Source organism: Acanthaster planci, linkage group LG02, assembly GCF_054643075.1.
Source record: "Acanthaster planci isolate LZ-2023a linkage group LG02, COTS_SCS, whole genome shotgun sequence".
Lineage (NCBI taxonomy): Eukaryota > Metazoa > Echinodermata > Asteroidea > Valvatida > Acanthasteridae > Acanthaster > Acanthaster planci.
Window position 1 is genome coordinate 29925341 of NC_141778.1, and position 23551 is coordinate 29948891.

The 23551-nt window shown below is 44.0% G+C and overlaps 1 protein-coding gene and 1 long non-coding RNA gene across 14 annotated transcripts in view; one reads left to right on the forward strand and one right to left on the reverse strand.

Moving 5' to 3' along the window:
* Nucleotides 1-23551, forward strand: part of LOC110977222 (uncharacterized) — a 114520-nt gene that overhangs the window by 64886 nt on the left and 26083 nt on the right. For 7 of the 12 annotated variants that reach the window (XM_087133732.1, XM_022231141.2, XM_022231148.2 and 4 more), the window contains 3 exons: nt 9573-9824; nt 16780-20530; nt 21570-21736. In XM_087133732.1, coding sequence (XP_086989858.1) covers nt 9573-9824; nt 16780-20530; nt 21570-21736 — 4170 coding nt within the window. Of the gene's footprint in view, nt 1-2340; nt 2781-5925; nt 6110-8194; nt 8275-9572; nt 9825-12190; nt 12600-16779; nt 20531-21569; nt 21737-23551 lie in introns of those variants that run through there. The other 5 variants (XM_022231149.2, XM_022231150.2, XM_022231145.2 and 2 more) reach the window with 5 other exon arrangements.
* Nucleotides 211-23551, reverse strand: part of LOC147800126 (uncharacterized) — a 29069-nt gene continuing 5728 nt past the window's right edge. For both annotated transcript variants that reach the window (XR_015424553.1, XR_015424554.1), the window contains exons 2-3: nt 21133-21227; nt 211-1060 (exon numbers count right to left, since the gene is read on the reverse strand). This is a non-coding gene — a long non-coding RNA (uncharacterized LOC147800126). The remainder of the gene's footprint in view (nt 1061-21132; nt 21228-23551) is intronic.

The following is a 23551-nucleotide window of genomic DNA, read 5'->3' on the forward strand; positions in this document are numbered from 1 at the left end:
GGATGAGCCACGGGATTAAGAAAGCCAAATACACCTAAGCTGAGCTGGGTTTAGCGGGTATGTCATGTACGTGTATGTGGAGGTCCTGCTCTGTGAATAGCCTTGGGGTCAGCAGTGTTCCAATGTTATCTGGGTGGCAAGTACATGTATTTCTTGGCTGGAGCCTGGTTCAAGTTGTGTCCAGAGTTCTTCTGTTTTGAGCTGCCTGTTTCAAAGAGTTGCTGGAGATAAAATTTGCTCAGCTGAGAAAAATACTTTCTTAGCAGAAAAAGAAAGGTCATAAATCAGTTACATGTGACTAGATTTCAGCTGATTTTTTTTCTCTGCACAAAAGCCTTGCTGAATTACTTGAGCAGCTCTATGAAATAAAATCCTGATGTGAACTTCAAGGCTGTATGTACATGTACATGCCTATATCAACTTCAGTAATGTTTAAATCAGATAGGTGTGCAAAGATGTATTCCTTGATCTGATGTTGGAAACAGTCCATTGGATGAGGAATGAATGGAATAGAGCACAGTGCAGATGCTTCATTTAGCACCCCATCTACATGTGCATCCAGCAAGTTACGTATCTCTGAAGTGAAGGAAACCAATTTGCAATATCTCCTAATGTTTTGCAAACTTGGTGAGGAAATGAGTAATGTATAAGTTGAGCAGGGTACAGTCGGATGGGGACCTGGCAACTTGTGTGCACCAGTGTACTGGATCTGTAAATTAGATTTCAAGTCATAAATTGTCTGATGATGGGCCTCCTGTGATTCATTGACTGCCCTTCCCCCCATTGAGGAAGTGGACCTATTGCATAGCGCCCCCCCTCCCTTCCATTCCCCAGTAGTGTAACCGATCGCAGTGACCGTCAGGCATGGATTCATTATATTTCTTCTTTGAAACTATCCCTTTCCCATTCCCAACGGAACATCTGTTAAGAGTGGCCGTTTTCTTTTCCTACCTCCATGCTGCAACCAAGTTCTGTTTTTTACTGGAGTGTTCTGCAGAGGTAAGGTAAGAGGTGTTCTCAGACGTTTTGCAACCGTCTTGGGTGGGTTTTCTGCAGCAGGCTGTGTGGTTAAAATGCAGAATAAAAACAAAAGCCAGGCCAGCTTCAAACAAGTTTGCACTTCAGGGTTTTTTTTTCACAGAGAATCTCAGTTTTATAGAGCACTGAAGTGTGATGTCATTAACCAGAAGTTGTAGTGCAAACGAATGGAGTCACGCATGTGTTGCTTCACACGCTGGCTTTCACACTACCTTTTACATACACACAATGCATATGACTTATTCACTTCAGTACTCTGTAATATAGTACATGTGCTAGGTTGCTGTTTTGGAAGCTTTTTGATGATATTCATCTTTGTTTTTACAGTAAAACCTCTTTGCTTTGTGGGAAGAAATCAGTTCAACAAACCTGCATCAGTCAGACAGAAAAAACTGATCAAATCTTTGCAAGCCAATAAACTAAACACATGAATGTTGGTCGCAGTGATCTCGTAGACGCCCATGAATCCTGATACTGCCTTCCACTAAAGTCCAACGAATAACAGACCGGAGAAGTGAATGCAATTTTGTCAGGATAATTAATGTGGCTGCTAAAGCAATATAGCCGGATGTTTAAAAATATCGTCAAACACATTGGTACAAATCAACTGTTTCGTTCCTGCAAGGCGTTAATAAAGTTACCCAGATATGCATACATGGATATGTATAGTCCTGGATGTATTTTAAGATCAGGTTTACTTCACACAAAGTGCAGTTTAGGTAATATTAGTCCCTGCGAAAGGACATTCAACACGTGGCCAGTACATGTGCATGTATGTGTACACAAAAGAGCTGTGCAGATCTGTATTTCTGTGTATCGATCTGTTGGTCAACATTTCACAGCATGTTGGGGTCGTTTCATTTGCATATCGGGATTGCATTGTGGGCCGCCCTACATCCTGTGTTTTGCAAGGCCGGCCGCCACAAAGGAGACAAAATGTGCGACGCAGCGGGCCTGCCTGTGTTTATTCTTCTCCGTGCTCACTGGCATTTGGATTTTGCATTCAAGCCACCATGATGGCGATTCACCGACATTCTTGAAGAGCTGTAGTCTTTTAATCCTTTTGAGGATCAATACTCCCCTTTTATTTCTTCTTTTTCTAAATTTTCTCTCCTGTAGAGTCCTTTTGTTTCCAATTGTCGCACAGGCTCCTGAGCTGTTCTCCCTAACCACACTTGCTGTCACTCTTGAGGCTCCCCCCTTGTGAAAGGCATATTTTGATTGGCTAATGTGTGCCGACAATAGCAAGCAAGGGCCCACATTGTTGCTGTGCCATCGAGCGTGCACGGCGGGGTTTAGAGGGCTGAGTGTGTGAGTATGAATCGGGTCTGTACCATGAACCCTCCCATCATACCCGGACAGCGCTTAATCATATGTACACATTGGGCACAATCATTGGGCACCGCCACTCAGCACAGTCTGTGTCTTCCATTGTCAGACCTCTCTTGCCCATTGTACGCTGCCGGCCCGTGCCTCCGCGACGGAACCAGTCAGTTTCAAAATTGAAACTTCCACCAGCAAAGAACTGTGATCGGCGGTCTGGCACAACGTTGGTGCAGTTGTGGGAACCAGAACAGCCAACTGACCTGATTTGGATGATTAAGCAAATAAGCTATGGAAGAAAGCATCGTTGTTGGTGTAATATTCGTTTCTAATGTGGATAATAGTCGGAAGTCGTTATTCCCCCGTCGTCAAGTGGATTGTATAGAGCTATAATTTACAGTCGTACGTGTATCTCAAAGGTAAGAGATGGAGTTACTGCATTAAGCTAAATGTACATGTTGGTTTCCCATTAAATTGTCTCATCCCATGTAAAAGTGGCAGGCTGCCTCTCTCTGATGTTGGAAGTTTCATTTTTTGAACTTACTGAATTGTTTATGAATAGCGTTTCTTTTGTGAGCCTACATCCAGCGAGTGGCATGTAGTACATGTACTTACAAAAAAATTGGGACGTCATGGTCAAACCTTCAGTACAGTGACTGAGCTGAACAGACGTGAACTGTAGGATATTTTGTATATCCAACAAAGGATTTGAAGTGCATACTTAGCACAAAATCCATTCTTTCTGATACTGTTCAACCATGCTGAGGTAACAGATGTTTTAATGTTGCTTCAATTTTTTTTTTATACCGTACTGTGTTTACACATCATAAATACGAGTCAATCAATACACGCATTTCCGGCCTTGCTTTGCCTGCAGCGATAAGAACAATTCACCGGCAGTTTCAACTGAAGTGGTAACAAAAAGATACTGTTACCATGTGGTTGGAAACCCCAGGCTGTAGTTGTGCAGGTATTTGTAGGAAAGTATTTCAGTCACTACTAGAAGAGATTTTGTTTCTTTATTATGGTAAAGCCAATTTTTGGCCAAGAGTTCTTGTGACTTTCAAGTCACGTTAGAGTTTCAGATTGGAAAAATATTTTTTTGAGCATTGTTTTGCTTAATTTCTTCACACCTTGAATAGCCACATCGTTGTGTAACATGCATAACATGCTCCCCCCCTGAAGGCATTGTCCTCTTCAATATGCTGGAAATTGTTCTGGAGAAGTTTGAATTGCACATATCATAAACTACACGCACTGAAATAAGGCTAACTGATGTATACCGATTCCTCCAAGAGTTATGGCGACATAGGTCAAAAAGAATGGTTTGATGCTTGATTAGAACAGTTACTGCAAGTTGTTAAGAACAATTGGATTAAGGCTTGGAATGTGTTCAGCAATGGATAGGCATGGTGCCATTGCACTACAGGATTTACGACTGCCAAAATCTGGATGTTGAAGTGTTTTAGGGGGTTAATGCTCGGGATGCTGCTTGGAGATGGATGTGAAGGTGTGAAGGCACTTTGGTTGGGTCTGTCTGGAGCTGCAGTCTTGAAAAATGTTGACCTTTCATGTTGGCACCCAATGCCACCATTGTCTTTCTGTCTGTGTCATCATGTGTGGTGCAGGCAGCCTTTGTGGGGTTACACCCTTGATCAAACAATGGGTTCCTAAGACTCAGAGAATGCTTGGTATGGTTTCAACAGTTACCTGTCCGTCTCCGGAATTGTTTTTTCACTATATTTTTGGAACCTTTGATCTCTTTTGAACGACGTGGGCCCGACTTTGAATCACGTGGGTGGGGAACAATAGTCAACACAAACAGTTTTGACAAGATGGATGCTCGTGGATCCTGGAGTGGTTTGGTGAATTATTCATCTTGTTTGAATCTCTGGAAAGAAAGGAATAGAAATGAATTGCAGTTTTGTTTTGTTTAGAGATTGTCCTATTGACGCAGTCGTTGACTTTTTGTCGGCCGGCCGGCATTGTTTGGGAAGGTTGAGTTGGCCGTTGTTGAGTGTGTCAAGCTCAAATGCCATTGCACAGGTATGAATCAGCTGCATTTGCATCTATGAATAGCCAGTGATCGTGATTGATCAACCGGAAGGGTGCCTGAATCAGCCAGGCAGAAGGAACAACTGCCAGAGTCCTTTTTTTGGTTGGAGGAGGAAAACTTGGTGGGAAATTTTTCAGAGTGAGTTGTTGGAAAAGTTCACACCCTGGAATATCCCCCTTCCCACCCCGGGGCCCATTTGTATTGTGGCATTGATGAGGAAATAACTTGCAAAAATGCCTCAAGAATGTGGGATTTTTTCCACCACATTGTGAGCGCTCCTGGATTTTGAAATGGCACTGAAAGCTTTTGTCAACTTAAAGGCTGTATTTGGGTTATTAGTCACTGGTTTGTTATCAGTTGAAAAATAATGATGACGCGGTACACCTTGTCATGTTACCCCCGTCTGGCATTGTGTGACATATGGAAGAAAAATTCCTGAATCTGCTTGTTTTGAAATCGTAAGGCAAATGAAAAGAGTATTAAAACTCTCCCGCAGGACCTGTGCAGTTTTCTGATCCAGATCAGAGCCACTGTATCTTCACTAGAAGCGAGAGGGAGAGAGTTCAACACAGGTACATGTACATATGTAAAAGTGTGAAAGGATGGCCAGAAGGATACTTGAGGTTGTACTTTTATCCACAGGTCAAGGTCTTGCAATTTTTTCTTGGACTCAACCCCATTGCAAATTTAGGTACATGCACCAGTATGGGTACAGTATGTGTACAGCATGTATACATGTACATGTACATCATGTATGTTGGCTGTCCTTAAAGCTACATGTAGGTTAGTTGGAGTTATGCAAGTGCACCTGCATACTTTCTTTCTGTGATCTCACTGTGATTTAGTAATCTACAGAGGAAGGTATTCTCAGAAATCCTTCAAAATCCACTGGGAGATTTGGGAGGATTTTAGGGGCTTAAGGATGGTACAGCATGGACACTGAAGCCCCCCAGAAGTTAACAAGTTAATACAAAGAACATGCCATCGGTGGTTTCCCCCGCACAGTTACAAAACAGAAGTGCCCAAGAAAGGTTCTCTGCCAAAGGCGCATTTGATATCTGAGGCTTGGTTCACACATGCACATTTCTCCTGTGCCTTCCTAGGTCTTCAGAGAAAAGTCTGACAAGGGGCCCTGTCCAATTGTCCATTAAATAGAAGCCACTAGCCAGAGATGCTAATCTGGGGATTAAAGATCCACTCAACTGTCCCTGCTTCACAACTTGCTTGTTTATACCACTCACACACAAGCTGTTTACTCTTGCAGTCTGGGAGCTTTCTGCCAGTGCACTAATCAATGAAAACATGTTGCTTGAGGAATTACACGTAGTTCAAGTAAGATGTTGTGATGTGGCTATCATCCCATGGCCTCTTTGTCATGTACTACGCTGGGGATTTTTTTTCCTTGTGCTCACCTATTCTTTTTTGATCAGGCAGCCCGTTACTTGGAAAGTGGAGAGTGTTTCAGTATTGTAATGGTCTTAAGCTCTTAACTCTGGGCTGCTGTTTGCCAGAGCAGGGAGGGAGGTAAACAGGACATGCTTCTATTGATTGTGTGCTGAGTTTCTGAAGGAGTGAGATCTTTCCCACTGTGTACATGTACATTATGTTTAGTGACTTGTACAGTTACGAGATGGTTAGGAGTTGAAACGGTGCAGAATATCACTCTTATGGGAATTCTGTTGCGAAGTGGATGTGAGTATACATGTAGTTAAACTAGGACTACTACTGGCATGTTTTTAGTGGAAATTGTGTTTGGCAAAATTTATGGCCATGTAAAAGCTGAGACCGACAGGGGAAGAAAGGTCAGACATTGGAACAGCAGGTTGAATGGCAAATGCATTGAGGTACATGTACATGTGCTTTAATTTGATCAAGTCCCACACAGAGCACAGTAGCCCCAAGCACTTTTTGAATGTGGAAAAAAAAACAGGGATGGTGAATTGTCCGCCGAACGCACTTTTTGAAGAAATCTGACAGGTGAAGTGGTTGGACAGTGAGCATTTGTGCATGTGCACATCAGCATGCAGATAAGGTTATGCCACTACATGTACATGTATAGAGTCCACTTCTGTACCATACGTGTACATGTACACATCATTACCAATTAGGATATGGTTCGTGTCTCCCAACCATTCTCGGTTTCTGTCTCATCTCTTGCGGCCCTCATTGACCGGTCAAGCTCGCAGGCTGTATAACATGTTGACCATGCATGTGCCTAGTCCTAGGAAGCCTGTGCATTCTTGCCATTCTTGCGGCATTTCCAGACAGGTCAGTTCTAAAACCAGCTAAACAGTTTTCGCTTCCCCAACTCTGATTTGACGTTTTGTCAATTCCTCTCCACACACCATTGATAGATTCTCATTTGTCCTGATTCCCCCCCCCCACAGATTTCACCCCAGAAAAAACAGTCATCCAGCAAAAACAGAATTTAGCTTGACACATGTTTGACTAATTCCCCGGTGACTTCAGACTGGAAAACCTCAGCAGTGTTCAGATTTTTTATTTTTTAATTTTTGTTGAAGGTGATAATTCATGCTTGCGCATGCCTTTTGATAGTACCCGCCTACCTTCCCTTCTGGGCTTTACCCCCAGCTGCTTGCTACCTGTCCCTGCCCTTCTGACTTCACAAGACTATTTGGCCAATGCAAACATCAGAAGGGACTGGGACAATTAAAGAAAGCACGACCCCTGCAAGTTTTTCTTTTTTTTCCTTTGGGTTAACTCCCATGGGGTGACAAATGGGCCTCGGGGCACCACTTTGGGGGATTTTTTTCGTCTGGTATTTGGTGTGAATTTTTATTGAGGAATTGGGAACTTGTTTTGCTTGGAGGATTGTTGGTACCGTGTTTAGCTTTGTTGCATGCCGGGTTCTTTCAGGTTTTATTTCACGGCGATGCCGAAGAATGATGAGGCGTGAAATTTGACTGAAGGTAGCTCGATGCATTTGTTTCTGCATGAGATAAGATGTGCCATAGTACCACACCAGGGTCTGAATGGGCCTGTTAAACAGACGGGTTCAAAAGGAGGTTACATCTGGCATTGCCACATACACCAGTAACTTAAATGGATTCTTATGCAATACATTGGCAAAGTTTCAACAACAGTGAGCCTTTCTGTTCTTAATACGAACATAGAAAAATCTGGCTTTCTTTCATTCTTTCATTTTCATTAATACATCAGTGCACATTGAAGAAGATCAGCCAGTTCCAGGCAAGTGTTAGCGTGTTGGTCGTCCATAAATATTTAAAGGCGAGGAAAGAAGTTATAAAGTGTACGCCACAATGTACTGCACAGGAAGAATGAAATTGTTACAAACCTCATAACACACTGGAGGTATATGCCCATTTGTACATGTAGGCCTACATCATGTATCGTTAAATGATAGGAAAGCAAATGGCTTTGAAAATAAATTTCGATACATAATGTAGAAAATGCTTTCAAATTTTTCTTGCAGATTACAGCTTTTATTTCTAGACTGAAACATTGTCATGTGCAGTTGTTACCTGTAGCATTCAGGCATGCCCGGACCTTAGACTACACTCTTTTGAGTTATGAACCTCTCCTGTTGTCCATCATTGGTTTATTTACCTCATGCGTTTAAAGTGTCGCTCTGCCTGTTGCAATGATTATTTTCAGGTGCATATTTCAGCCCGGAGACAGAGTGTAAATCTTCCCTGAATGGTTTATAGTGTCTGGATTTGGCGGCTGCATTTTTACAATATTTTGTGATCTGGATGGCATCCAAAATGAACCTCTCTCGGCATTCGCAGGGTTACCTGCTAAAACAAGCCAATGGGCCGTCTGCGGTTGTTTCTTTCAAAGACTTTTTCCTGTGGCGACTTTGCAGGTCATTTAAGGTCAGGGTCGAAGTTCACATTGTTTTTCACTGTCTGGGCAACCAGCATCTTTTCAAGTTGGGTTTGGAGGGGGGCATCCTGCAGGGGCACACACTGTGGGGTGCCATCCCCCACTTTTGTCACCTCATATTCCACTGTGTCTCTTGTGGTTTCTGTCTAATCCTTCCATGATCAAGGCAGGCAGTATTAGTCCACTTAATCCTACATTAATCCACCTGCCCTTGAGGCTCAGGCCAACCTGAAGGGTTGCCTTTGCAAAGTGGGAATTACTTCTGCCAATGCATCAACCGTAGGGAGAAAAAAAAGGGAGCATCACCATGGCCGACCGTGAGCCGAGTCAGTGTGTCGTCATGATGCGCTGTTTTGTCTACAAGAACCTTGGAATCCAAGCACAATGGCGCGCCGCCCATTCATTATGGATCTTCCTATTGAAATGTTAATTGTGCACTGTGCCGCATATTCACAGTGCCGTCTTGGGGTGATAACAAGCAAATGTCGGCCACGCTTGAAAAGGGGAATGGAATTGTTCTCATTTGGTGAACACTGCTGTGCCACTTAAGCAGTGTCAATATTTTGTTTTGGACTGTGCTCATCTGTCCTACATATGGATATTTCAATGCTTTGTGTACAGGTATTTGAAGCTACTTAAAATAAAATACAATTTTAATGTAATGTACCAAAATGGCCAGCTTGAATGAATGACCTGGTTTCAGTACTCATGGTTGACCTATGTGTACATGTAGCGTTACATGTATGCTTTCTCAAATTCTGAGAAAAGTGTGTCATTTTATATTTTAACCATTACTACAGTACTACAGTAAGTTAAAAGGTTTTTTCTCACAGTAATTGCGTGATCCTGCTTGCACTCACATTGAGTTGGAGTTCAGCAGTAAAATGAAAGGAGTTAGGCTATAATTGCTCATTATTTGTTCATAAAATTGTGGGATATTAAATTTGACAACCACTTCCTCCAGGCACTTTTACATCGCTGAATATGAGAAGTGACTTGCGCTGCAAATGTTGGTACTCTGTGCATGTTCATGTACCAGTACCTAGCATGTGGATATTTGAGTGTACAGTGCACTGTGAAAAAGTATAAGGAAGACGTGCAGGTGGCAGTTTTGAACAGTGCCTTTGCGTCGTGTCGCAGCACATTGTACTTTTGAACGCACAAGCAAATATTGTCATCTTCAAATCTTGTCAAATCAAAATCAACATCTTGTCAAATCAATTCAGACCTTTCAGACTGACGTGCTGTATTTCAATTTTTGTTCCCATTTTTTTTCTCTCATGTCCAGAAGCGGATCAGACCTCCATCTTCGCCAAACCATGAAGCAGACGGACTACAGCAAGTCGCCCCCCTTGCAGGACCTGAGCCCGCCAGCCGTGAAATCGCCGTGCATCTACGACGTGGCCCCCTCGCCACCCCCGCAGCCCTACGAGAAATCGGGACACATATATGACACCAAGAAATCTCCAGACTACGACGTGCATCCCAGCCCCAAGGCTGCAGCAGGAGGCGTGACCAGAAGAATGAAAAAGTCAGAAACGTAAGTAGTTGATGCATTTTCATTATCTCTAGTTGATGCAAACTATTGTTTGGTTTTTTTTATTTCAAAAGTAAACAACCATTGGCAGTGACTGTGAAGCCCCGAAGCCTTGGTGAATCTTTTGGAACCGGTTTAGACTTCTGAAGAAAAGTTCCTGTGGCACCACCGTCAGCTTGAGAAATCATGTTTTGTAGGATTTGGCCTGAAGAGACACATTCATTTTCCCATGCCCACCTTGAACGAATGGTGGACTTTTACAGACAACCAAAACCTTTTCGATTCATTGCATGCAGAGGCAAAACATCTAATGGCATGTTTCCAAAGACTCCTGAGACACATACCAGTTCATCAAAAGACTGGAAGAGATGCTAACATGTTTACTGAAACACCATATCATCTGATTCCAGTTATAAACTACAGTAACTAGACTGTGGAAAGAGAGTACTTTTAAATCCCACAGTCTTGAGCGCTTAAAATTCACAATAAACATTCGGTACAAATTACATCAAACAACTATAGGCCTATTGTGGATCACAGTCAAGACATGAATTTGGGCTGGTAAAAAATCGAAGGACCTTTCGACTCTTGGCCTTCATGGAGATATATGTGTGGGGGAATTTTGTGAGTTTTGCCATGTTTTGTTTGCCTTGCCGTGTTGTCGCAGTCTATTCAGGGTCCTGCTTTGTCAGAAGTACAAGACTCTTGAAAGAGCCGACCCCTTATTATTAGAGCTGTTCCGAGGCTCACTTGGGGTTATAACCATTAACCAGAGGGCAAGGAGAGGCCTGGCTTTAGAATGTTTGAAGCAACCTGGCTGAGTTCTGGGCAAATCCATTTCCCATGAGGAGTTCTCTTTAAAATCCCTCCTCCAAACGTGAACATGTTGACAGTGACTCGGCGAGAGTTTTCAGAAAGGTAAAGGAAAAAACTCGATGGGTCGGATTTGGCACCGGCCCACCTGCAATGCCATGTAGAGGAAGAAATGGACACACACTGGAGGAACGCTCTCATTCCAAGCCATAGTTGTCTTGTAATTGACAGGTCTAGGCAGCCACTTGTGAATTCCCCAGATTCCATTTTATGGCTTCCCATTGATCCCTCTCTTATTTCTCCCAGGGATTAAACTGGAGCTGGTTATTGGTCTGATCAGGGCATTGAGAGTAAATTTAGGGCATGGAGAGGGCATGGCATGGGCACTTTTTTCACTTTGACAGTTTATTAAGGTTTTGGCGCCTTTTTTACGACCATTGATAAAGTTGCAGGAAATGAGTAGGATGAATGGAATCAAGCACATGAAATGAACCTTTAAACTGTGTACATGTAGGCCCTACAGACTATATGAAAACGGTGGCAGAAGGTGCTTACAGAAATTGAAGAAAAAAGTCCTGCACCTGTAAAGTCCTATACCTACAGGTGTACTTAGTGAACTATCACCTTTACAAATGATGCAAGTTTTGTCATGCAAGTCACCAAAGGCCTACAGCTTCATCTGTATTTATAGACAGTTTGTCCCATTGCCCCACGCAGTGTACATGTACAAACCTGTATACTCTGCCTTGAATTTCTGAATGACACACACACACTACACACTACACAATGCATGCCTGTTTCACAGCATGCAGATAGTTCCAGTCTGGAACAAAAACATCCACACTCGTTCCACTCCACCAATGAGCGGTCCAGTGGACACATGCAACACACATGGTAAGTCTTTCTCTACGTGGCAAAAGACAGACTCTCAAATTCATTTGAAACTCACCCCCCCCAAAGAAAATCTGTTTGCAACATGCAATGTGTATAGTAACATTTGACAGTACTGAAGTTTGATGATGAGATTGCTCAGTGCACGGTGCACATACAGACAGGCTACACCAGGTGCCATATACAGGTACAAGTTTGTGCGAACAATAAGTGCAAGCCTGACCGATACTGTCATTGTCGGGCCCAGTTTCCCATCCCATTTTATACTTGTCCGTCTTTTCCCTGAAAGGTCATTATCCCGCATTTCCAGTGAAAAAAAGGGGTTTTATCAAGAGCTTGATTGTGAAGAAAAGCTCACGATTGTAGTCAAGTTAGCCGAATTACATGTTTACGCGTAACTTTGACAAGGCTGTTCCCAGAAACAGGGCGCCCATTTTCGCGCCAAAAGCAATGTTGCAGGTTGTGGGAACATGCTGGGGAAAAAAGCATCAGCCGAGCCCGCATCGCACAGCACACAATGGACGGAGTACTCAACACTGCACAATGCCCTATGGCAACGACCTCTCTTGTACATGTACATAACACTTGGCTATGGTTATCACTAACTGTACGTCATCACTCAGATATGCCATTCCTTTCAGTCCCACGCCACTCACAGTCACACACTCTGTATCACCGCTGTGTAGAGGCACTGGAACATGGACTGTGCATTGACAATAGCAATGTAGCATAATACTGAGTGACTGCTTCACTGGTGGTACCGTATTGAGTGAGTAGAAGCTGGTACCTGTACACACATATCCATCTGTGCATAGGCCTCACTGATGCTAGCGCTTGTGTACAGTTGTGTCCTGATCCATAATTGAGTGCATGTTGGATGCTGCCGGCATAATGCTACAATTGTGAATGCCCTAGAGGTTGCAGTTCACACTGGATTTGCTTCTTGTCGAGGGTTTCTTCTCAAGTCGCTCACTGGTTTCTGGGGATTGATATTTCGTGAACTCATTGCAATTAGACTGTGTGTGGGGATCGCATGTGGATGAGCCTTGGCGCGGTCATTTCGTTAAGTCAGTGGTAAGTACATGTACGTGCCTTTACAAATACTGTCCATGTAGTACTTTGGAATAAGCTCATGTGCATTAAATAGAACTCCGAATTTTAACATGCTTTATTCCTCCACGATTGCCATCTGTCTGTGCAAGATTTTGTGCTGAAGACTGTCCCTCATTTTTTATGAGATTTTTATCAAATTCACTCAACTCAGAAAGATATATGCCATTGGAATTTGAAAAAAAAAATTGTTTACAAGCTGTCTTTTGTTAGTGCATGCAGTTTTACAACTCTGCTGTAGATAGAACATGCTGAAACCACATGTTAGCTGGCCCATACTCCAGTGTGTGTTCTAATGCCTCTATGGTATGCCTCACTAAGGTTAGCACAAAAAAAGCTGTTATCAAACCTATCCAAGCATTGAGAGAGTTCAGTCAGAACTAGAAGTAGTTTATTGACTTGCATTTCAACCATGCATACATGTACATGTAGAACTGGTAATGGTAGGTAGAAGTTTTTTATGGGCTCTGCTCTAACAAATGTCAATAAATGACACTCATTTACTGATCTTAAAAATTCCTCACAGACAAGGTATTAAGTTCATGAGAAGTTGTACACAATCGTGCTCGAATAGTTTATTCCCAGTGTTGGCCAGGCACTACGTGTGTGGTTCCCTTTGTTAAGGAATAGGGTTGACATGTCAGGAATTGGCCCCACAGAAAACTACATGCCACGGTGAGTCAGTGGTGTTGGAATTGACTCCAGGGCAATAGCACCTCGACGCATTCTATTTCAACGCACCATCTCCAAAATAGTTGACTGCTTTACAGCAGGGACATAAAAGGGTGGTTTGCAGCTCTCCTTGGTCACATTGCTTCCGTCTGTTCATGCGTTTGCATAACATGTGCGTGTTTAGTGTTGCCTGGTTTAGTCGTGAATTCAGTAAGCGCACACTTTTCATTGCTTAGCCCTGCCAATTTCCTGATCCTCAGTATAGTTAGTTTGGCATATTTGAACTGTCAATGGATGAATGCTATTCATACACAAACCGAGAGGCATAGTTTAGTTCTAATGGGCTAAAGGTAACGGTAACACTGTTGGAGATCAATTGAAATTACTGGAAATTATTTGTACATTGCTTGTCATATTATCCTTCCTTCCTAGTTACTCTACAATTTCTAAATTAAAAAGGGTATTCTTACACTCTATGTAATACAATCTCTTCATACCCTATGTTTGCTATACCCTCCAAAGTGCTTCAGCATTTCACATGAGCATTTTGTGCAGTGAGATGAAATTACCTTTGTCCGTTTCCCTTGTTGTAGGGTTTTTCCCCTTTTTTTGGTGAAGCTCTGAAGCGATCCTTCTTTCAAGTAGACTTACACTTTTTCTTTACGTTACTCCCTCAAAAATTCCCATTACTGATACAATTTTTCCCCCCCACAAGCTGTGGATCTTCTAAATTTATTTCATTGGTAACACTGTGGAAATGGGTTGTGAAGACTGTGATATGAATTTTAGCCTTGGTGGGTGTCATTGGCAAAAGTCAAGCTGGAGAGTGGTCATTTAATTTGACACTCTCTGCTAACACACTCTATCATCACAGGAAGTAGGCTTGCATGCAGTGATCCATTATTATTTGGTGGTTTGCTTGGCATGCAGACGTGTGGTTAAGGATTTTTTCCGGAACCTCCAGTTTTTTACAAGTTTTTCCGATGTTTGGAGGGAGTTTGAAGGAGTTATTTCTGGATTTGCAAATCATTAGAAGCAGGCTGTGCAGATTTGAGACTGCGGAGTGTGCGGGAGAACTGATGGGAACGTCTTTCCAAAACACTAATTACCATGCATGTACAAACACTAATCTCCACCCTTGGAAATAATAGGCCTACCTGTACATCAGTTTGTTGAATTTTGTCACTGTCAGCGTTAAATTGTTTGGGTCCAGATGTACATGTACATGTACATGTAGGGCCTACACAGACTAGCATCACACAATGTGCAGTGTACATGTGTAGATTGCTTTGGTTGGTTCATTTATGGAGCAAAGAACACAGATTCAAAATGTAACCAATTCTTTTGAGTATGTCACATTTTAAGAACAGCTTCTTCCTACACTGTCCATGGCTCGCAGGAAGTCTTCATTGTTGCCTTTTTTTACTGGTGGCGACATTCGCTTTTCATTCTCTTTATACTCTGCCCTCCTTCAATTTCTTCCATTTAATCTTCCATTTAACCACGTGTGCTTTTGTGTTACGTGACAATCACCTCCATGTACCTTGAAAAAACCCACAATTTTTGTTGCCGTCTTCCTCTTATTTAGTCGTGGAATATCAGTAGTCAGATACGGATTTTTTGTTTCTGTTTATACGGCAAAAGTTCCACAAGATTTGAACCCCATGGTGGGTGTGAATGTGGAAGTTCCGATGTTGCAGTTGAAAAGGGCACTAGGTCCCTCAGGTATGCATATAGCTGTCGCCAGCTGGCATGTTGCCATCACTGAAGTTGTCTCTATTATTTCAGCATGTGTCTCTGTGTACTTTGCTGAAGCCTCAGTCCCTGTAGATTTTAATCTGTTGTGAAGCCCAAAGTGGTAGCACAGGGGATTAGACTCAAAAGCAGCACAATGCAGTCGTGGCCTTGTACTTAGTTGTGGGAATTTTGTTTTTCTTCTTTTTTTAATTTTATTTTTAAGAGTTTCTGGGCATTTTGTCATGCACAATTATTGAACCTTGAAATAAGACAAGCTGGTGCCACCGCAACCCATGCCCACAATACTTCATCCAATTGGTACCGGAGAAACCACAATACCCCCACTTGGGTCTACATTTCAACATCTCGGTTCCCATGGAGCCAGCCTTGCCGGATTTCTGTGGTTTCCCTGTTTCTTCTGTTGTCTGAAATGGACACCCTTGTCTCTTCTTGGTGCCATTTTTAGCTGCCCAGCTGGCCTGGGTGATCTCTGACTGCCCATGAGAAGTATGCCTGGTATTTGTTGTCCACCATTTTTTTTTTTTTCTGAAGTGCACTGTGGAGACCTTGTGGGTTACTGCATGAGTTATTGGTGTATATGGGACATTTCCTAAAACCTGTGGAAGCTCTCTCCCAAGCTTGTGCAGAGGGCTTAATAGTTTTAGGTTCAAAGTTCAGGAAGTTTTTTTAGGAGGCAGTCTGAACCAGATAATGGTATGGCCTGTCATTGTCTTTTGCCATCAAGGTTTGCCTAAGTAAAGAGTCTATTTTGAGACAGGAAATATTGTTTACTGTACTACTGAGTTCTACAGTGTAAGCCTTGAAGCTGCTGAGCACAGGAAATACATGTACATGTACAATTAACCTCGTTGATAAGAGCACTGTTAAAATTACTAGATTCTGTTAAGACAAGGAAATTGTTAGGTCCCAATCCTTTGTTTTTCATTGATTTCATTCCTGATAATACAAGGTTCCTGTTATAACAAGGAAGTTTGCCAAGTCCAAAGGACCTCTTATTAACGAGGTTCGACTGTAGATGCTCAGCAAAAAACGTGGTTACCAACCAACAAGTCATGCGATGTGTTCTAAATGTGGCTGTCAGCCGTTGCAGGTGACATTCCATGGCATTTGTCCTGGTTCTGCATAACAAAGGCCCTAATAGCAAACGAACTTGTAAATCAGCCTTGTACTTCGTGTGTATTACATTTACGTGCATAAATGTGTGTAACCCCTTCAAGTAGTCATGCACACAGCCTTATGGGTTTATTTGCAATATTTGTCGGGTACATTGTGTTTCTGTGTTGTGTACATTATTGTTGTCCTTATCAGGTGGACTGTGACATGTACATGTAATAAATGCCTGTACCAGCCAAAAATTGGAAATGGTTGAAAAATTCTGACATCAGTGATCATTGAAACATGCTGTGTGTGATACCAGTATCATTTTGACTCTTGTGCATACCGGTATGTGTAAATAAAACAAGACCCCAATTTATAAGGGGCAAATAAGTTACGGTCCAGATACTTGCTGAGCCATCCTGTTAGCAAAAAACGCAAACATATTTATGCTGATCCTCTGAGAAAAGCTTGTGAAGTACAGCAATGCCCATATTCCAAGCTAAACCTTCATGAAAATTCTCCAAAACACGAAACACTCTCAGAAATGACAGAGCTGAACACTTCCTAGTTTGGTCATTCAGTGCTTATTAGATTTTTTTTCTCCCTTTTCCTGCAGAGCCAAACAGCCAAGACCCAAGTCATGGCACACAGCTGATGGCAGCGAGACATGGGAAGATCCTGGCTTCAGGACGTCCCCCAAGCCTGTAGCCCAAACCCTGCCCCAGCCAGCCCCACAACAGGCCCCTCACCTGCATTCACCGAGACTGGACCCCATGGAGAAGCTGACTGTGATTGAGACGTTCCACAAGAGGCCACTGCCTCACAGCAACACCCACTCCATGATCAATCTGCATGATTTCAAGGATGAGGCAGAGCCAGGTCATGGATTTGTCAAGAGGAGGGTCTCGGAGTACATATACTCCAGCAATCAAGAGCTGAGCAGCAGCCGCAAGGACAAAGACTTTTATTTTGTCTGCAATGATAAGAGAGAGTCTCTTACACCCTTCAATCCCAAATTCAGGGATGTGAACTTGCAGCCGGCTGAAACGTACCCCAAAGTTGCCATGGCAACACAGATAAAATCAGCACAACAGAAAGCATATATTGGCCGCGTGCCAGGAACTCAGACTCCTCCCGAGTCCCAGCCCAACACCTGCAGCTCTTCACAAGTCGTTAGCTACTCCACGGTACAGATGCCGGAGCGCCATTATGCAAGCACGATGAAGCTGACTGGCAAGTATTGCGATGAGAACACCCTCCCCCATCAGCAGAAACCAGAGCCCCAGGTATCTCCCACATCAGGGCATCTTGTGTACCGAGCCACTCCCAGAATGTCACCATCGCCAACCTTCAGTGACAAACGAGAGCCACCAACACCCCCTCAACGCGGGGATTCACGGAACCGGACTCAACAGATGAGTGAACAAAGAAAGCGCCCCTCATGGCCATTACATGCCCATAAAATGCAGGACAACAGTGGCAGGCCAAGTTCCATCACTTTAGAGGCTCCCCCAGTAAAGCTCAGCCCTCAGCAGGATCAACCAAGACCCAGTCTCATAACAGGAGAGCCAGAACTCTTATACACTTATAGTGGTGAACCCCATCCAGATATTCCAACCTCAACCTCCTCAGTGTCACAAGGAGAGCTAGAAACTGTTGGATCAAATACATTCCCTGGAATGAACAGGAACCGTGACAAAGTGGACTACTTGTACACTGCAGTGCCCTTGTATGTGGATCCTGGATCAGATGATCCTGAAACGGGGATCAACTCTTTCTTCCCCAGCTCAAGTCCCCAGAATGTACCAGAGAAGCAGTCCAGTTTGGAGAATCAGCCACGCGGTTCTCCTCCAACAAGAGACAGTGTTGATAGAATAACTGTGGATTCTGATCCCCTTGTAGCTGCTTTGGAGTCATACATGCGAACAGCCGTAGACCACGAAGAGCAACTGCACGGAGTTAATCCAGAGGACTCTTCAACAGGGTCAGAATCACCTGTTCACCATCCCCGCTCTGTGTCCCATGGTGATCATAACAGGCCCCAATGCCAGACTCAACCCATGTCCATCACAAGGAATGAAGGGGAGAAACGGCTGAGCAGGACTTCACTTTCCTCCCTGGATTCCCACTCCAGCAGTGGCCACCGGGTTAAGTCACCCACCAGCCGTTTGTCATCCGATGAGGAGGAGCAGAACAGGAAAAACAGCCAACTCGGGAACGCGAACCAGCGCACCTGGAAGAATCCCAACGATTTCTCCAGCAAGAAGGCGGAGATTGACACCGAGAAGCACTGGCAGGACATTGTTCGATTAGCTAACCCCAACTGGGGCGATAAATACCAGCAATCTGACCTATCCACCAACTCCAAAAGTGAGGGGCATGTGAGAACTTCCAGTCAGATTGATGAGAAGCTCATCCGGGGAAATGCACCTGGAATACGCTCCCCAATCAGCCCACTTATGATGGAGGCTGTCACCACAATTGAACCCTCAAAGCCGGAAACAATAATCGAAACACAGCAGAAGGAAATCAAATTTCTGAAGGCCGAGGGGAGAGATAGTGGGTATGAAGTTGATTCAGAAAACCCCTTTCGGTCCCAGCAGGAGTCTCCTGTCCCACATGTGACCGATACCTTCTCGTCAGATGACTGGATGAAGATGGGCAATATGGAGTCAACAGGAGGCACCTCAATCCTTTCCCAGCTACAGAAGGAGACCCCCTACAGTCAGCACTACACGAATGGTGAGCCTATCGTGAAACCTACGGCAAACCAAAAAACTGCAAATGAAAGTAGCCGACAGAAGGTTGCTAGATCAGAGGCAAGCATCACCCAGACACGGAACTCAAGACCCCAGCCTGTTTGTCCGCCAAAAAGCAGAGATGATTTCTTCAAGGATGTAAAAGGTCCCACCGGTCAGGTTGTCAAGGATGAGAGAAGTGTGTGTGGGAGCCAACCGCAGCTTAGCAGGCCAGGAGGGAGTGACTCATCAAGTCGTCACTACCACAGCAGCTCTCTTGACCTAGACACCAAAGCTACCGGTGCCCAGCTCCTCGCCCAACCTAGCTTCCCTCCATGGAAACCAGAGTCGAGCAACGACTCTAGCTCTGTTTTTCACACAAGAAGCCATTCCTACAGCGGAGGGGGCTACCCAAGCTATTCGGGACCATCTGAGCCTCGCTTCAGTCGGATTGATGAAGAACAAGGCGTAGAGTCATCTGAGTCTGTGCCCAGTTCACAGTCAACTAACAGACCAGACCGCCGATCAGCTGGCGGGCCTTTGAATAGGTCACATGGAAGCTATGACGGTGAAGGCAGAAGTCACAGACGTGGTGATTCTGATCCAAATAGTGGACCCTTCCCAGTTCGCAAAACATCAGTTGAGTCTAAGGGGAAAGCGGACTCGGATTATCGGCATGGGTACTCCAAGTCAGACTCTGAGCGACATCGCAAGAGTTCTGCAACTGACCAGTGGCACAAGAATTCAGACCCGAGTGGTGCCATCAGCAAGCCGCACAGAGTATCAGATTCCCATGAAAACATCAGAGAAGTTTTAGGCAAATATGTGGAAACCAAGCGAAATCTTCTGCGCTCAGATGGGACTGTTTTTGGCTCCAATCAGGGCAGTCTCTCTGGGTATGGATCCATGGCATCTCTAGACCAATCCTCGCGTTTCTCTTCAACAACATCACTGTACGGGAAGCCAGGTTGGAGCATGGACAGTGTCGATCACTCACGACAGTCGTCATACTCCAGCCAGGCCTCTCATGCTCATCGAGACTCAGGAATTGTGTCCCCGTCTGAGTCCTCGTGGGGTCCACCATCCCCCAACACGTCCCCTCCTGGTGCAATGGACCACAGACCCCGCAATCAGCAGAGGGTGCTGGACCACCACCACCAGCGCGCTGCCAGTGATAGCACCCATCGGACTGAAAGAGTCCGTGACACCAACAGCCTGGGGAGAAGCTCGCTCTCAATGTCGGACGAGTACCGGCCAACAAAAAAGGTGAGCCGTTCCAACTCCATGATCCACTCGAGCAGGGTGAGGCCGCAGAGTTACCATGACCCTCGGGATGGATTTAGGAGCCGTGACGACTCAAGCAAGGGCCTGAGCCGCACTGAGACGTTCTCCATAGGCCAGGGACGCAGCGGCGCTCCAACGAGACGCAGCCTGGGGCCTTCAGCCACTTTGCCAGCAGGCGGTTTCCACAGCAGCAATGCCAAACCTTACTTTCCATCACATCCCATCAGAGCAGAGCCCTGCTTTGTCCGGAGCCCGCTTTCGTTGGAGCCTGGGAATGCTGACGATGTGCCCCCGGCGCTACCCCCAAAGCAGGTGACATACAAATCTTCAGCTTCATCTTACCAGGTGGCCTTGGTTTGCACTTTCTTTTTAATGAAATTTGTAGTTTGGCTGAATGTTCCCTCAGTATTAGTAGTACAGTGTCAGATTTGAGGTTCAGCGAATTTAGATGAAAAAAAAAGCATTTCTAAGAGAGTTGTACTTCTGCCAAAAATTGTGGCCTTTCAAATGTATATTCAAAAGGTCTTGCCACACAAGTCTGAATATTTGCGTTTTGGAAGTGTTAAAGAATGAGATAAAGGCATTCTTTTTCTTGGCCTGGGCAGCCCAAAAAAATGTCACTGTAAATCTTCACCTGAGAATCAGCCACAGACAAAAACTGATCAAATCTGTTCTAAACTTAAAACAATTTCCCGGCTTAGCAGCTTCCCGAAACTAATCCCTTCTTGCTTTCTTTACTTTCCTTTTGTTTTGTTTTTCACTGAACAAAAATAGCATTACTTTAACTTTCTTTTTCCTGCCAGGACAGATGCAGTGTTTATTTATGCTTTTCACCTGTTTCTATTGTACATGCAGCACTCTGCTTATCTTTTCCCTGGGATTGTTTGGAAATTCTAAACTTGAATGGGCTATTACATTCCTGAACATAAAAAGTTGCTTATACTAACCTCAACCAGCAGAAGTCACCCGCTCATGGTTTTGCTGTTGGTCTAGTGTGCAGTGTCCCTGGCAAAATGGCCCAGAAGGTTGCACATTTGAGATTCTGTGGGGAAAATGTAAAACCGCTGGTTGAATTTGGTGGTATAAACATTTCTGAAGAATTGACAGTTACCAAGAATATGCATGTACATATGCATTACAGAAATGCCCGACTGGTTTTATGCAGCTCTGTGGATGCTCCTAAAATTTATTGGAGAGCGCCCTCAGTTAGAAATAAATACTTCAACTCTATTTGGTTTGATGTGCATCAGTAATGTTAGTTAACCACGGATGGCACAAGTTAACTAACATGATGTTGACTTTAACTGACCACGATTATTTTCCAAAGAGGCCTGTTTTCATCAGTTATTCGTCCCCCTTGTTTTCTCTCCCCCTCCCCCGCCAGATCAAGGAGGCCCATCTGAAGACGATAGCCAAGGTTGAGTCCAGACTCCCCAAGGAGGATGAGGAGGCAGGGCACCAGATTCCTGACAAGGAACGGGAGAGGAAGGCCTCTGGGCCGGGGCAGTCCGTCTTCAACTTCCCCTCGCCAACGCACGGGGAGCAGCACAGGTAAGACGATTTTTAGCTGGGATGAACATCCCTTGGCAGAGTTGCAATTTTTCACTTCACTCACCTGGCTGGGCAAGTTCTTCCAGAGATGTAAGATTCAGTGTCGATAGTTGATTAGAAGGGCACGAAACTATTGGGCCATTTCTGGACTTGAGTTTCCCCCTGCAGAAGTCTTTACCTGGGACCATTGTAACAGTGAGTGTAGCCGTAGAGAATTCCAATTGAAGTCAAAGAGGTACAATGTAATATAAAAAAAGTGGCTTGCCAGATGTTCAAATGTGACATGCAGAAATGGAATGGAAACTAGTACATTTTTTAGGAAGGGAAGGGTGGAGATAGGTATAAGGCCACTGATACATAATGATCTGTGGTGTTTCACTAGAGACCTGTATAGTATGTAGACAAAACTGGCCAAAAATTGAGAGACCAGTAATTTCTAAAACAAAAAATGGATCAAAGTTCCACTGATTTAGTGTAACAAGAAGCGGCAGCAATAGACCACACATTCCTAAGGCCTATCGTATTTATGATTTCTCGTCATCAAAACCAGTTTCAAATTTCCGGGTCCAAAATGCCCCCAGGAAGTGGGTCTTGAGAATGACTCCCCAGAACAGATACAGTCAGTCTTGCATATCTGTGGTATAGAAAGGGCGCCCTCTGTTGAAATTTCTCATCTCAAGTGCTTCATGTGCACAGGGAGAAAAAGCAAGGCCAGGTGCCTTGCAGTTGTAAATCAGTCGTTGGGCTCCTGAAATCCATGCACGCATAGATATGCAAATGTCAGCCACATTTAATGGAAACTGTCAGTCATGAAAGCATCAATCGGTAGATCTTTGTGGCAAGTAACAACCAGCACAGAGTCAGTGCATGCTGTTGTGTGCTGATGGGGAGCCAGTGTTGTCCAAATGTACCCAACAGCTTTTCCCCCGGGCCAATTTCATAGGCGTAAAAAACCTTGCTTGACAAATCAGGTTACCAGCCAAAATTTATGTGATATGTATATTGGTTTGGAATGGTACTCACCTGTCTTTTGATTAGCATGACAGTCACATAGATTTTGAGCTGGTAATCTTTGTTTTTAAGCAATTTTTTTTTTGTTCTTAAGCAAATTTTGTGCTTAATCAGCTCTATGAAATAGGCTTCTTCAGATTTATAGAGCACATGTTGTTCAGTGCTGCCATTGGTTTTTGCATAAGTGTCAAGATAGGGGAAGTTGGGAATATACATGTGTAAATGCTATGCCTTTGATTTTAGGGCATACATGTAATCATGTGTCAGACAGCATTGCACAAACCCTTACAAATTGCCTCCTGTAGTGCTCTGTATTTGCTTCTAAGGACAAGTTCTTGCACAAACAATAGTTTGACAAGCAGTTGATTTCTTTTGAACAATGCGCATCACCGAATCTAGTGGGTCAATTGTTTTTAAATCTCATTGTTACATTTCACCGTTGGCTGCAATTCTCACAGTGTGCCTGGTCATTGAAATCTGGTACAGTCATTTCATTTAAATGGTTCCCTCTGTAATGTTAAATGAAATGGGCTATTGATAACCAGTGCTGTGACCATACCCCTGGGCCTGGCCCCAAATGGCGGACTAGATAGTCCAAACCATCCATCGTTAAGCGGTGTTAGTCAAACTGTATTTAACTATAGCCGTCACTTGAACTTGTCCTAAGTTTACATATTAAATGCCTCATCAGCAATATCTCTGGATTAATTTTGTAGATCTTTTGGGGCCTACCTCCCACATGTATTAGGTCAGAAATGCACTCACTGTTGCTCAGTAGGAAATCTGGAGGCTAATAATGCATGT